General features: G+C 47.0%; 1 protein-coding gene across 3 annotated transcripts in view; it reads left to right on the forward strand.

Moving 5' to 3' along the window:
- The window catches only part of ZNF711 (zinc finger protein 711), a 1,172,956-nt gene that overhangs the window by 336,796 nt on the left and 823,544 nt on the right, over window positions 1-12,616 (forward strand). For all 3 annotated transcript variants that reach the window (XM_069612930.1, XM_069612928.1, XM_069612929.1), the window contains exon 5: window positions 6,215-6,721. In XM_069612930.1, the coding sequence (XP_069469031.1) occupies window positions 6,215-6,721 (507 nt within the window). The remainder of the gene's footprint in view (window positions 1-6,214; window positions 6,722-12,616) is intronic.

The raw sequence follows: 12,616 nt of genomic DNA on the forward strand, positions 1-12,616 counted from the left end.
GAGTATAAAGCTTTGATCGGGTTCAAGATCTCGGCTGGGCATTTCCAAGTTGTTAATTTCTGCCATAGTCTAGACCGATCCACTTTGTCGAAGGCCTGTGTTAGGTCAATAAACGTAATGTATAGGTTGGGTTTACCTTCAAGGATCTTGTTTTTCAGTGTGTTCAAGAGCAAGATGTTTGCGTTCGTGCCCAGGTTCTTCTTAAATCCTGTTTGGAGATTATCTTGACAGGGGGCGTTAGTTGCCCACCTTAGAAAGTGTTTCAGAAGAAGGGATCCAAATAGTTTGCCTATTGAATCCAAAAGCGCTATGGGGCGAAAGTTTGTGGGGTCAGCTCTATTGCCCTTTTTATAAATTGGAACGATATTCGCCCGGGTCCATGATGGAGGAATTGATCTCGAAGCTGCACAACGAGCAAAAATAATACTTAGAAGTTGAGACCACCTCTCCGGATGAGTTTTGAGGTCGAGATTTGTTATCCCATCCGGGCCAGGGGCACGGGATGGTTTTAGTTTTCTTATCTGTGTTTGGATGTCGTCCTGGTCACTAATGTCGATCCATGCGCTGGTTGTTTCAAATGTTTTAACCTCGGTTGGCTCCAGTTCTTTGAATAAGGCTTCAAAGTGTTCCTCCCATGCAGCGGCCGCGATGCCATTTATTTGATCAGGTAGAGCGCCTGGAGTGGCTGAATGAATGAGCGTCCAGAAGTCTCTGGCGTGGTTGCCGTTTATAGCCCTGAGGATGTTTTCCGCATCTTGTTGAAGGAGGTTATGTCGATAGACTCTCAGCCAAGTTTTGTAAGTTTTTACCGCAGTTAAGACGGTAGATGTTGCTAGCAGTTGTTTCAGTTTCCGGGCGAGTCTTTTTGTTCTCCTTAACTCTCTCTTTTTTTCTTGAATTGATTTGTCAAATGTGTGCGTCCGCTGTGGGCGGCTTTCACTGTTCTTTCCACGTGGGATTCTGAAAGCTGTCAACAGAGGAGTATAGTCAGTCGGAGACAGCTGGTTTCGTGAAATTAAGTCTTTGTACGCTGTTGTTAACAAGTTTATGGCTTTTTCGGTCATTTTCAGTCTTGTGCCTTGCGATGTTAGCTCGACGTTGTTTGGCATCGCAGCCTTATTTGGCACCGTCAAGTGCCAGGTGGTTTCTAGAAGGTTATGGTCACTCTCCTCAGTTCTTTTCACATTGAATGAAGTAACCAGGTTTAGTAGTGGCCGAGTGACGAAGATGTGGTCAATTGTTGATTTGGAATTAGCTCTTTCCCACGTTGGGGGCCTCTTTGAGTCGGGGAAGGAGTGGTCAAGGTTGTGGAATGCTCTAGAATCCATTAACTTTAGCCATTCAGATGCCCTTTGATCTGTAGAGAGGTCTTTCGATTTGACAGGAAGAGGGTTATCTGGATTGTGACACTTGATGTTGAGGTCCCCACATATAAGTATGTGATCGACTTGATGGTTTAGGTGAATCCAGTCAATGTCGCGTTCCATTTCTTTGGTGAATTTTAGAGTATTTGTCGTGGCCGGGTTCCAGTATATAGTAATAATGACCATCGACTTTGAATGGACTGAGGTGCTCTCTGTGGCAAACGACCAGTTTAGCTTTATCATCAGCATGTCGTGGGTCTCTTTCAGTTTTACTATGTTCGTTATGCCTCGACCGCTTCGAATCGCGACAAGTAGGCCGGCAGTTGGTCGGCCTGATGAGCCTTTTTTGGCTGCGACAATATTTGTCACGAACCCATCGATGATCGGAGGTTGGAGGAGCCAGGTCTCTTGAAGGCAAATGATGTCATATTCGCACCAATCAATAGAGCTCTGAATAGTTAGATGGTGGAAGCCTCTAGTGTTCCATGAGCATAGTTTTATTCGGTCAGGAGACTGACTGTGAGGCTCCTTGGTCGTGTCGCCGTTGGTGAGGCACGTTGGTGGCTATTTTTGGCGCTGGGACTTCAAGGCCTTAGGCAGCCATGACCACATCGTCTCTAGGGTCGAGGCTGGAGTGGTTTTGACCACGTTTGAGTATGACATGATTTGAACCTTCTTTTGGATTTTTCTTGGGTCTGTCATTAACCGTTTATCCTGGGTGTCTCTTTGGAGTGTTGAGGAGGACAGCGTTTTCTGGAAGTGGTCGCCTGATGTAATGGAGTAACCTCTTCGTTTGGTGAGTAGTTTCGGAAGCTCATTCTGGACGGTTGGATTTGTAGTTTTTTTCCGTTTTTCGATGTCTCTGACGCTTTCCGTGGGCCGGTGTTGTTGTTGGTGGATGTTTTTTGAGTCGGTTTTCCCCTTTTTACAGGTCGTGGTGGGGTCTAGTGTCGCGTGTTTAGGAGTTTTTATTTCCCTTGTCGATTCAGTTAGCTCATAGCCCATGATTAGCAGGTCTTCAACTGCTGCTCTTAGGATTTTATTCGTAGCTGAGGATGAAATGTAAAGATGGGAAATCGCCTTATGGTGCCTATGGCTTGGGTCAACTATCCGGATGTCCGCGGATTTCACCGCACGCAGGTTAGGGATGTAGCTGAAGAGGTCAAGGACTGATCGTCTATTTAGAGTTACTCTATCTTGGTTTTCTTGAATTTGCTCCAACTTCAGAATCCATCTAATGTGAGGGTCTTTTTGCGGTGAGGCTTTGATTATTTTGTTGGTTGTGGGGCGAGGTGTGTTGGAGGGTCTTTGTGGACGAGGTGGATATCGTCTTTCGTCGCGGAGGGAGTGTTTAGTTTCTTCGTGGCGATCGTTCCGATTCTGCGGGCGATAGGAGCGCGATCGATCTTCACGAGTTTTGTGAGAAGATCTGTTCTTTGTGTTATACCTTGCGTGTTGGGAATAGTGTTTCCTCACTTCATCTTGTTTCCTGGCGGAGGACCTTCTACGATTCGTCGTGATTGGCGATGAGAGCTCAGCTCCCGAGTCTACTACGTTAATTCTGGTTTGGTGATGGGGATGTGACATAGTTGTATCAGACGTGGGGTTTTCTTTCATTGAGAGAGGTGTAGATTTCTCTGTTAGATGTTGTGTGAGATTCATCAACTCTTCATGATTTAGAAACTCCTGGACCCCTCTGGGTGAGGGGTTAAAAGGGTCATTTTTTTCAGGGGGCGATCTTTGTTTATCCTTCGGTGTTAACATTGAGATCGATTGGGTTGCTAAAGTTTTTATCAAAGGTGGAAGTTTCGCCCTGATGGGTGCTTGAATTTGAAATATTGGTTCTAAGTTTAAGGTGCTCATGGGTTTTGTGGTACCCTCTAGGGGATCTTTTGTAGTTTTTTCTGTCGTTGTTTGTAAGTTAAGGGTCGTTGTTAAGTCTATGAATACAGCGGTTTGAGTCGCTTTCGATTCACGTGATATATGGGGTGGCCCCATAGTCGCTTCTGTTGCAGCGTCAATTCCTATATCGTTGGATAGAATAGGATGCTGTGGTTTAAAAGGGTCCCCCTGTTTTTGTTTCCGCTCTAGGGCCATTATGTACCCTTCAACGAATGTCAATTTAGTTGACATGGCCGCCTGTATTGAGATTTGATCTTTCAAGGTGTCTCCGATGGTCTCATAAAGTTTAGTAAAAGGGGCGAGGGCGATTGTCAAGGCCGACATTAGCGTGCACATATCTAGTTTTTTTGGTGGAGGGTCATTACAGGTGCTCGGGCCTTGAGAGAGCGAACTACTACTCAGTGGAGTTGGTGGGTGTGAGGACAAGGTTCCTGTATTTAACATTCTATGGGAATGGTCTAGTGAGTGTCTTCTTTGGTTGTTGTAAGTATTGAGATTGGAGTAAAAGGTGTCCAGAGATCTCTCAAATTGTAGGTTGAGTTTAGGCGTTTGAGGGGGCTTCTTACTCCGAGAGTGACCGGGAGGAGAGCTAGTTGTTCTGGGGCGGTCGTCACGGCCCAAGGGAGAGGGCTTTGTCACTAAATCCTTTCCAGGTGTTGGCTCCTCGATGTGGCAGGATAGGTCAAGCTTTTCTGGAGCTTCCTCTGATAGGGTTGGGTGAGACGAAAGGGTTTTGTCAGTAGTAATTGGACTTTGGGTGACCGTCGGGTGGTTTGAAGGCATCTCATTGGACACTCCTACCGGCTGCAAAGGAACCGGGAGTGTTAGGTTACTCTCTTTGAGAGACAGAGGGGCAGTGACAACCTCTATTGGACCCGGAGATTCTGTGATGGTATCAGTACTATTTAGCATCCACGGTGTTAACAGCTTGGTTATAGCGGCTCCTTCCATTATGGTGGGGCCTAAGTGTAGGGGGACAGGTTTTGCAACAACGGGTGCTACTGTGGCTAGTGACTCAGATTGCCCATTTTCATTGGTTGGGGGTGGCGTTGGGGGGACTGCCGCTTTGGGTTGGGACTGAGTGAGGGTGTTAGGTAAAAGGTTCAGTCTACGTTGTTTGTTTGGGGGGGGGGCTTTCAGTGGTCGCTTCTAGAATTTCCTCGTCGGTCAAATCTTGACGTAGGCCTTGGAAGGCCTTTGAATGCTTGCGAAAAAAGTCTGTTAAAAGTTTCAGTGGTTGTTGAAGTTGTTTTGTGCCCTTTTTCAAGTTTTTGGTTGTGTTCAAATTGGAGGTCTTGTTTATTTTTTCAAGGTTGCCGTTGGCTCCTGACTTTGCAGATGAATTGGGCGTCTTCTTTTTCTGTTTCTGTTTTGTGTCCTGTGTTTTTTTATTTTTTTTAGAAGTAGTACCAGCAAGTCGTGGTCTTTTTTTCTGATTTGTTTCAGTAAAAGTTTCGTCCACGGCCGTAGGTGTTAGAGGTACAGATTCCACGTCGAGTGAGAATTGCAAATCTTCGCCATTGTTTGCAGGGTTCTTTGCGTCTTTGTGGATCTGAGCTAATACCATTAATACGGTAGGGGGCCGGGCTAGTTGTAAATCAATCTCCCGGGAGGCCGGGATGCACACAAGGTCGTGTTTCGTTGCTGCCACTGAGCTGATCTGGAGGCCCCCGTCCAGCACGACCGCCTCCACGAGGACCCCACTCCTCGGCTGAGTAGAGGCGGACCCCGGCCGTGACTGTGCCTCCACCACGGCCTCCGCGACGCCACCCGTCGCCCCGTCCAGAGGACTCCACGCCGTCTCCCCTCCGGGGGCCGGCGGAGCCTCGGTCGCAAACGAGGAAGGGCGCGGGCAGACAGACTCCGCCGAAGCTTCCGAGGGCTGGCGCGGACTCGCTGGACTCGCCGGACCATCAACCCGCCTGCCGACTTCGACCTCGCCATGAGGAGAAAAGACCCCCGGCGAAGACGTCCCCGAAACACCGGGTAGGTCCATTGTTCGCCGTTCATTAATTGGTAAAGTTGGGATGATGGTCGATACAGGAGTTCTGTCGCTCGCTCTCGTTAATGAGGTTTTCAGCCTAGTGTCTTGAGTCAAGGGGGCCTGAGGCAGAATTGTGTCGAAGGGGAAGTTTGATGTAGCTTGTGCTGTGTTTTTCTGACACTAGCGTTAGAGCTGGCGCTTCTTAAATGGCGGCCCAAGTCGTCTTCAAGGTCCATTTGTGCCGGCGGCAGAGTGGTCGTCTTTGCCTGCTTGCCTGGCATGACTGCAGGACTGCTACTCGCCGCCACTCCGCGTCCGCTCAGCGGAGGTAACGCGTTTATGTAGAGAGAGCAGGTATCTGGAAACGCCTCCCAGTAGAAGTAGGCACTGAAGAGAGACCGAAGTGGAAAAGAGGTAGCAGACTGCAGGACTGCCACTCGCCGCCACTCCGCGTCCGCTCCGCGGAGGTAACGCGCTTATGTAGAGAGAGCAGGTATCTGGAAACGCCTCCCAGTAGAAGTAGGCCCTGAAGAGAGACCGAAGTGGAAAAGAGGTAGCAGACTGCAGGACTGCCACTCGCCGCCACTCCGTCTTGGGTATTCAGTTGCATAGGAGTAACACCTCTAGATATATAATGGGTAATGCTAATGGGTGTGCTTGTCAATTCCACCATAACCTTCTACTCCTTGGATTAATTTTGAGTGGAATTAACATGTGTAGAGACAGTACCTTTGTACTAGGGCAAACAATTCAGTATCACAACAACCTTTCCCATGTATTTTCCCTTCCTACACCTTCTGACACAGGACTCTAATATGGCATCATTTAGTGATGAATACATATTGCTAAATGATGCAGGAAATACTTAATGCCCTAGTGATCAATTGTTAGCATTAATACGTTATTCAAATGCAGTGCATATGATGGATTATCTATGTACTAACTCTGCATTAATCTTTTCTAGTGACTGGAATGACTGGTACAGCTCACATCGATGGAGACCATATTGTTGTATCGGTTCCTGAAGCTGTGTTAGTTTCTGACATTGTCACTGATGATGAGATAACTCTAGAGCATGATCTGTCCTCTGAAGTCATACAAGGACCTGATATCATCACAGAAACTGATGTTATTGCAGAATCTGAGTTGGAAACTGATGTTGCCATCGAGGAAGCCTTGGATACCTGTGATCATGTGCTGACCTCTGAAATGATAACAGAAACTGTTAGGATGCCTGACCAGGTGTTTGTGGCAGACCTTGTTACAAGTACTGATGTTCACATGGAACATGTGATCCAGGATTCTATCATAGGACCTGACTCTCCCACAATCATTTCAGAGGAAGTTCTTGTATCAGACTGTGAAACAGAAACCGTAATCCAATCAACCAGGACCATTCCTGGTTCTACAGTTACAATCAAAACTGAAGACGATGGCAAGAGCACATCTGAGGATTATTTAATGATATCTTGTAAGTATAACAAACTGAATGTGTGATTTGGATATATAGAGGTCATATAAATGCACTAAAATCGTCTCGGGTATGTTTTGAATTTTTAGAAAAATGTCAAGATGGGGTAAGCGTTGAAAAAGAGGTATTGTCTCATGATCATCACTGGAAACAGCCCAGATTATCATTGAGATTGAGATCTGAAACTAACGGGGCTTGTGTGCCTTGAGAACCATAATGTGTGCCTTGAGAACCATACAGTTATTGTATGAATCTATATTGGCACTTAAAATTGTCATATGTCCTCCTTTGATTTACAGGATGTACTACTCAGTTCACCCCCTTCTGTTTGGCAAAAACTAGTTCTGTAGCAAAACCTCATAATTTTACTTGCAGCTGCCATAATATATATATTTTCTAATTCACCTAATCATGGGGAATTAAATAAAACTGGCTTGCACCATTTTTCACAGCCATGTGGCAATTTTCCTCAGTTTTGACCAAAAGCATAATAGTTAGGAACATGTCATTTATTACCCATATTCCTAATTTTACTCTCCACCCGTTCACAAACTCTCACATTTGGAACATATTCAGATCAACCAGAAACCTAGTTTAAATGGCCATTACAGTTCCCAAAGTCGCAGGTGGATGAATTCCATATCCCCAAAATTGCCTGGAAATTATCTTAAAAAGGACACATAAAGAAAATCCGATTTATTGTTGCTGAGAAAAAAGCCTAAATGAGAATGCTCCTATAAAAAAAGGGAATCTTCATCTGTGCCCATATGAGCTTCCCTTCCTCCAGCGGGCTTTTGCCATTTCTGGGACAGTGTTTTTATTAGTCTTTTTGAACTTGGTTGCCGGTTTGTAGTTGGAGTTTCAGCCTTCCTTAATTGTCGCACCCGTTTTCACACCTCCTCCTTACATTCTGGTCATGCTCCAGCCAAGGGAAATTGTCCTGCAGAGACAGCAAGTCTAAAGAATCCTGTCATGATCTCTGCTTCCAAAAGATCAGGACTTGCCCGACTCCCTTGGAAGCAGACCCATAACCCCGGTTCCGAGTGCCAGCCAGTCCCAATTGGGACATTTTGGACCCTGTCCTGGCGCCAGTGGCACCAGGCTCATAAAGATGCCCAGTCCCAGCGCTGGAAGCGCCGGGCTCATAATGCTTGGGTGGACTTACCTGCAGCAGACCATGCTGCTTACTTACCTGCCAGTTGAGCCCCTGATCCTCTTCTGTTTGGGACTACTTTTCCTGTTGGGTGGGGCAGGAGCCACTCCCTAGGTTCAGAACACTGGAACTCTTCTGGAAAGCAGGAACTCTTTTCTCACCTAGGCGAGGCTGTGGAAGGAGACACCTAAGCACTACAGGAGGCTATTTAAACCACACCCGATGGATGGATCTTGCTTTGGGTTATTCTGCATTCTCTGCAGCAGAACGCTCATCGTGTCTTCTGCTTCTGATCCTGGGCCTAAGGGAACAAAGGGAACAAAGGCTTACCATCCTGGAATCCAGTCTTCAGCAGCACCTGTAAAGACAAAGAAAGAACAGGTTAGCACTACGGTCTTCAGTGGCAGCGCATCTCTTACCTGGTCCATCGGCTGTCACCAACGCCTCGCGCTGCATTCCGGCATCTGAAAGACAAAGGCTTACCTACTCTTCGCATGCTCCGGAGGTCTTCGCAAGTGCATCCGGCATCTGAAAGACAAAAGCTTACCAGCTCTTCGCACGCTCGCGAGGCCTTCGGCGCTGCATCCCGCATCTGAAAGACAAAAGAAGGTGCGTTTAAAGACATTGGGCAACTTTATTACTCACGTGCCATTACTCCTTCCCACGCCGAATCCAGTGGGTATTCCAGCACCCTTCAGCTTCTCTAAAGCTCCGAACTTGTACCTGTAAAGATAAAAGGGACAGTTAGTGCGCATCGTGAAGCAGGCTACAAGCGCTTACTTACGTGCTTCCAGGCGCTTCTATTCCTCACGCGGGTTCGATCCTCAACTCTCATCAGCCCGCCATCCCCCATCGCCGGAACCCTGCAAAACAAGAGATATCATTACAAAAGACTTTTAAGACATTTGAAGTGCCCAGAACTTACCGTTCGTGCAGTTAACGACGGACAGCAGTCCTCTGAGGTCAAGAGGCCTGCACCCTTATCCAGTGAAGAAACTGGTTACGGCACCCTGCCCCGAGGCAGATGGAGAGCTTGGCGTTCACTTACCTAAGACATCTTACTCTTCGAGTCAGACATACAGTGCACAGAGGTCCAGCCCAAAGAGCCAACCGTGTGTTACACATCACCTTTGAAGATACGGCATTCACCCAGTCAAGACCGGCGCCTCTGCGGGAATCAGGTGAGCGTAACAGAATGCAAAGCCAACCGCAAAACTCCCACCCAGGCGCTATGGAAACCTCGGATACCGACCAGCTAGCCCAGTTACTTGGGGAACTAAGAGCAGAAGTGCATGCAGCCCGTCAGGAAACGAATGCTCTAAGAAGGGAACTGATTATTTCCAAGGAGCGAACAGACGATCTCGCTAGACAATTGCTACAGTCACAAGCCGGACAAACTCTGTTACCCCCATCAGGGGCAAATCTTCCTTCAACATCCTCTACGAACCCAGTGCAGATCAACCTACCTGGGAATGTACCTCTGGCTCCGCCCGAACGATTTTCTGGTGACCCAAAGAGGTTTGCAGTATTTATTAATCAGTGCCGGTTGCACTTCTTATGCCGGCCAGCAGCCTTTCCAACTGATCAAGCTAAGGTAGCTTTCGTGCTTTCGTACCTTAGTGGCAATGCGGCAGACTGGTCGATCCCTCTAGTTAATCAAGATGATCCGGTTCTCCATGATTTTCAAGCTTTTCAGCTCAGTATGGAAAAACTGTTTGCAAGACATTCACAGGGGCAGGCCTTGGACAATGAGCTCCTTTCATTGCGACAGGGTAATCAAGACCTTTTGGCTTATATTGCGTCTTTCAACAGACTGATAGTGGAAACTCGATGGCCTGAGGACAAAAGGATTACGCTGTTTTATAGAGGTCTACGTGGAGAGCTCAAAGATGTGTTAGCCCAAGTAGTGAATCCCCCGCAAGACTGTTCGGACTATATTGACTTAGTTGTTCAAATTGACCACAGACTGCAGAACAGGAAGGCCGATCGTTCCAAGTTTGATGCTCGAGTATTTTCCAAACCACCAACTCCTACCAAAGGAGTAGACTCCGGGGAACCCATGCAAATAGGGGGCCTGAAAGGACCACTAACACAAAAGGAGCGGGAAAGGAGAAAACAGCTGCAATTATGCCTCTATTGCGGAAACTCGGGGCACTTTCTTCGAGACTGTCCGGTGAAACCAGCCAAGAAGGCAGTAGGAGCTGCAGTTACCAGGGTCACAAACTCTGAGCAGGGAAACAACCTCGCCCGACAAGAATAGAGGTCCTCTTGCCGAGCGTTAAAACCAGTTCCGTGACCTCGCATTTCGTGATACCTATGGTCCTCATTAGCCCTGAACATCCGGATCGATTACATGCGATTGAAGCTTACGTCGACAGCGATGCCATCAGCAATTATGTGGATCATGAAATGGTTTTGAGGATGAATCTGACTTTGTCCAAAGGCTGTAAAGGACGTCATTACTACGGTGGATGGTACGGAGATAGCCTCCGGACCAGTAACGCATACCACCCAAGAAGTGACACTAGTAAGTCAAGATGGACACCATGAGAAGATCGTGTTCGATGTGATCAAGGCCCCTCAGTTCCAGATTATTCTAGGAATTCCTTGGTTAGAGAAGCACAATCCTCAGATCGATTGGCGAGCAAGAACGGTTCAGTTTCCAGAATGTGTCTCTACTTGTCACCCTCGACCTGGTGTTGCACTGGCAGCAATTTCCTCGGAGGCTCCCCAGTTACCTCCTGAATACCTAGAATTCCAAGATGTTTTCCGGAAGGATCAGGCTAACTCTCTACCTCCTCATAGGTCTTATGACTGCCAGATAGACCTGATACCTGGATCTACTCCTCCTTGTAGTAGAATTTATGCCCTCACCGAGCCTGAGAATCTTCACCTCCGACAATACCTGGATCAATACCTAGCGAATGGGTTTATTCGTCCTTCCAAGTCCCCTGCTTCCTCAGCTTTGTTCTTCGTTCCAAAAAAAGAAGGGGACCTTAGAACTTGTATAGATTATCGCGCCCTGAACCAGATCACCGTTAAGAATAGATATCCGTTACCTTTGATCCCTGAACTCCTGGAGCAAGTCAGAAAAGCATGCATATATACAAAGCTGGATCTTAGAGGAGCCTACCACTTGGTACGAGTAAAAGAGGGCGATGAATGGAAGACGGCCTTCCGCACCAAGTATGGGCTATTTGAATATCAGGTCATGCCCTTCGGACTTTGCAATGCCCCGGCCGCCTTTCAATATTTTATGAACTATGTCCTCAGAGAGCTCATAGATGTGTGTGTTGTTGTTTACATTGACGACATCCTTGTTTATTCTTCATCGGAAACTGAACATCGGAAACACGTGAAAATGGTCCTCGAGAGATTGCGTCAACACAAACTTTTCGCTAAGTTGGAAAAATGTGTTTTCAACGTGACTGAAGTTGAATTCTTGGGATTCATATTATCACCTAGCGGAGTGCGTATGGATTCAAAGAAGGTCGATGCAATTCTCAAATGGCCATCGCCATCCTCCGTAAAAGGTGTTCAAAGCATGTTAGGCTTCGCTAACTTTTACCGCAGGTTTATCCGCGAATTCTCTCGAATAGTCCAGCCCATCACCGCCTTGTTAAAGAAAAACAAACGTTTTGAATGGTCTACCGAGGCGGAACAAGCTTTCCAGAATTTGAAGACTAGATTTATCTCTGCACCGATCTTAAAACATCCTCGCCCGGAACTCCCCTACATCGTTGAAACTGATGCTTCGAGCCTTTCCATGGGGGCAGTTCTATCACAAAAGGACCCAGTAACCAATCAGTTGCATCCCGTGGCATAAGGAACTTCTAGCTATCAAGTCCGCCTTTAAGGCTTGGCGGCATTATCTTCTGGGGGCCCGACACACTGTTACTGTGATTACAGATCACCGAAACCTGCAATATTTGAAAACCGCAAAAGCTCAATCCTCTAGGCAACTCCGTTGGGCACTATTCTTTGCCGAGTTTGACTTCATAATTACCTATCGACCTGGTACAAAAAACGGTAAAGCTGATGCCCTTTCTCGGATGGGAGTGGAAGAACATTTGATCAATCCTAAACCTGTACCTATCATTCCCGAACAAAGAATTCTAGGTGTAATCGCCACGCAATCCATAGAGGAAGTTAAGGATAAAGCCAGGCTACTGGTAACTCCAGCAGACATACAGAATTGGCATCTGCAGGGAAAGGACTTTACGGTGAAGGACAACCTATTATATTTCCAAGAACGGTTATACCTGCCCAGCACAGATTTACAGAAAAAGGTAATCTCTTGTTATCACGATTCTTTAATGGAAGGACATCCCGGTATGACCAAGACCTCGGAAAAGATCAAGCGCTACTTCTGGTGGCCGTCTTGGAAAAAAGATATCAGAGACTTTATAATGTCCTGTGGAGTATGCGCCCAAAACAAGAGTCAAAAGGAAAAACCAGCCGGCCTCTTACGCCCTATTGACATCCCACCTCGCCCTTGGCATACGCTTTCTATGGACTTCATCACCGATCTACCTCCATGCTCCGGATACAATACGATTCTAGTAATCGTGGACTTATTCTCCAAGATGGCGCATTTCATTCCGCTCAAAGGCTTGCCAACAGCAGCAACTCTGGCCCGAGAATTTCTCGAAAAAATCGTCCGACTGCACGGTTTTCCTTCAGTTCTCATTTCGGATCGAGGTAGTCAATTTATTTCTCATTTTTGGCGAAGTTGCTGTCGG

This window comes from Ambystoma mexicanum, chromosome 5p (assembly GCF_040938575.1).
Source record: "Ambystoma mexicanum isolate Mex_15411 chromosome 5p, UKY_AmexF1_1, whole genome shotgun sequence".
Taxonomy (NCBI): domain Eukaryota; kingdom Metazoa; phylum Chordata; class Amphibia; order Caudata; family Ambystomatidae; genus Ambystoma; species Ambystoma mexicanum.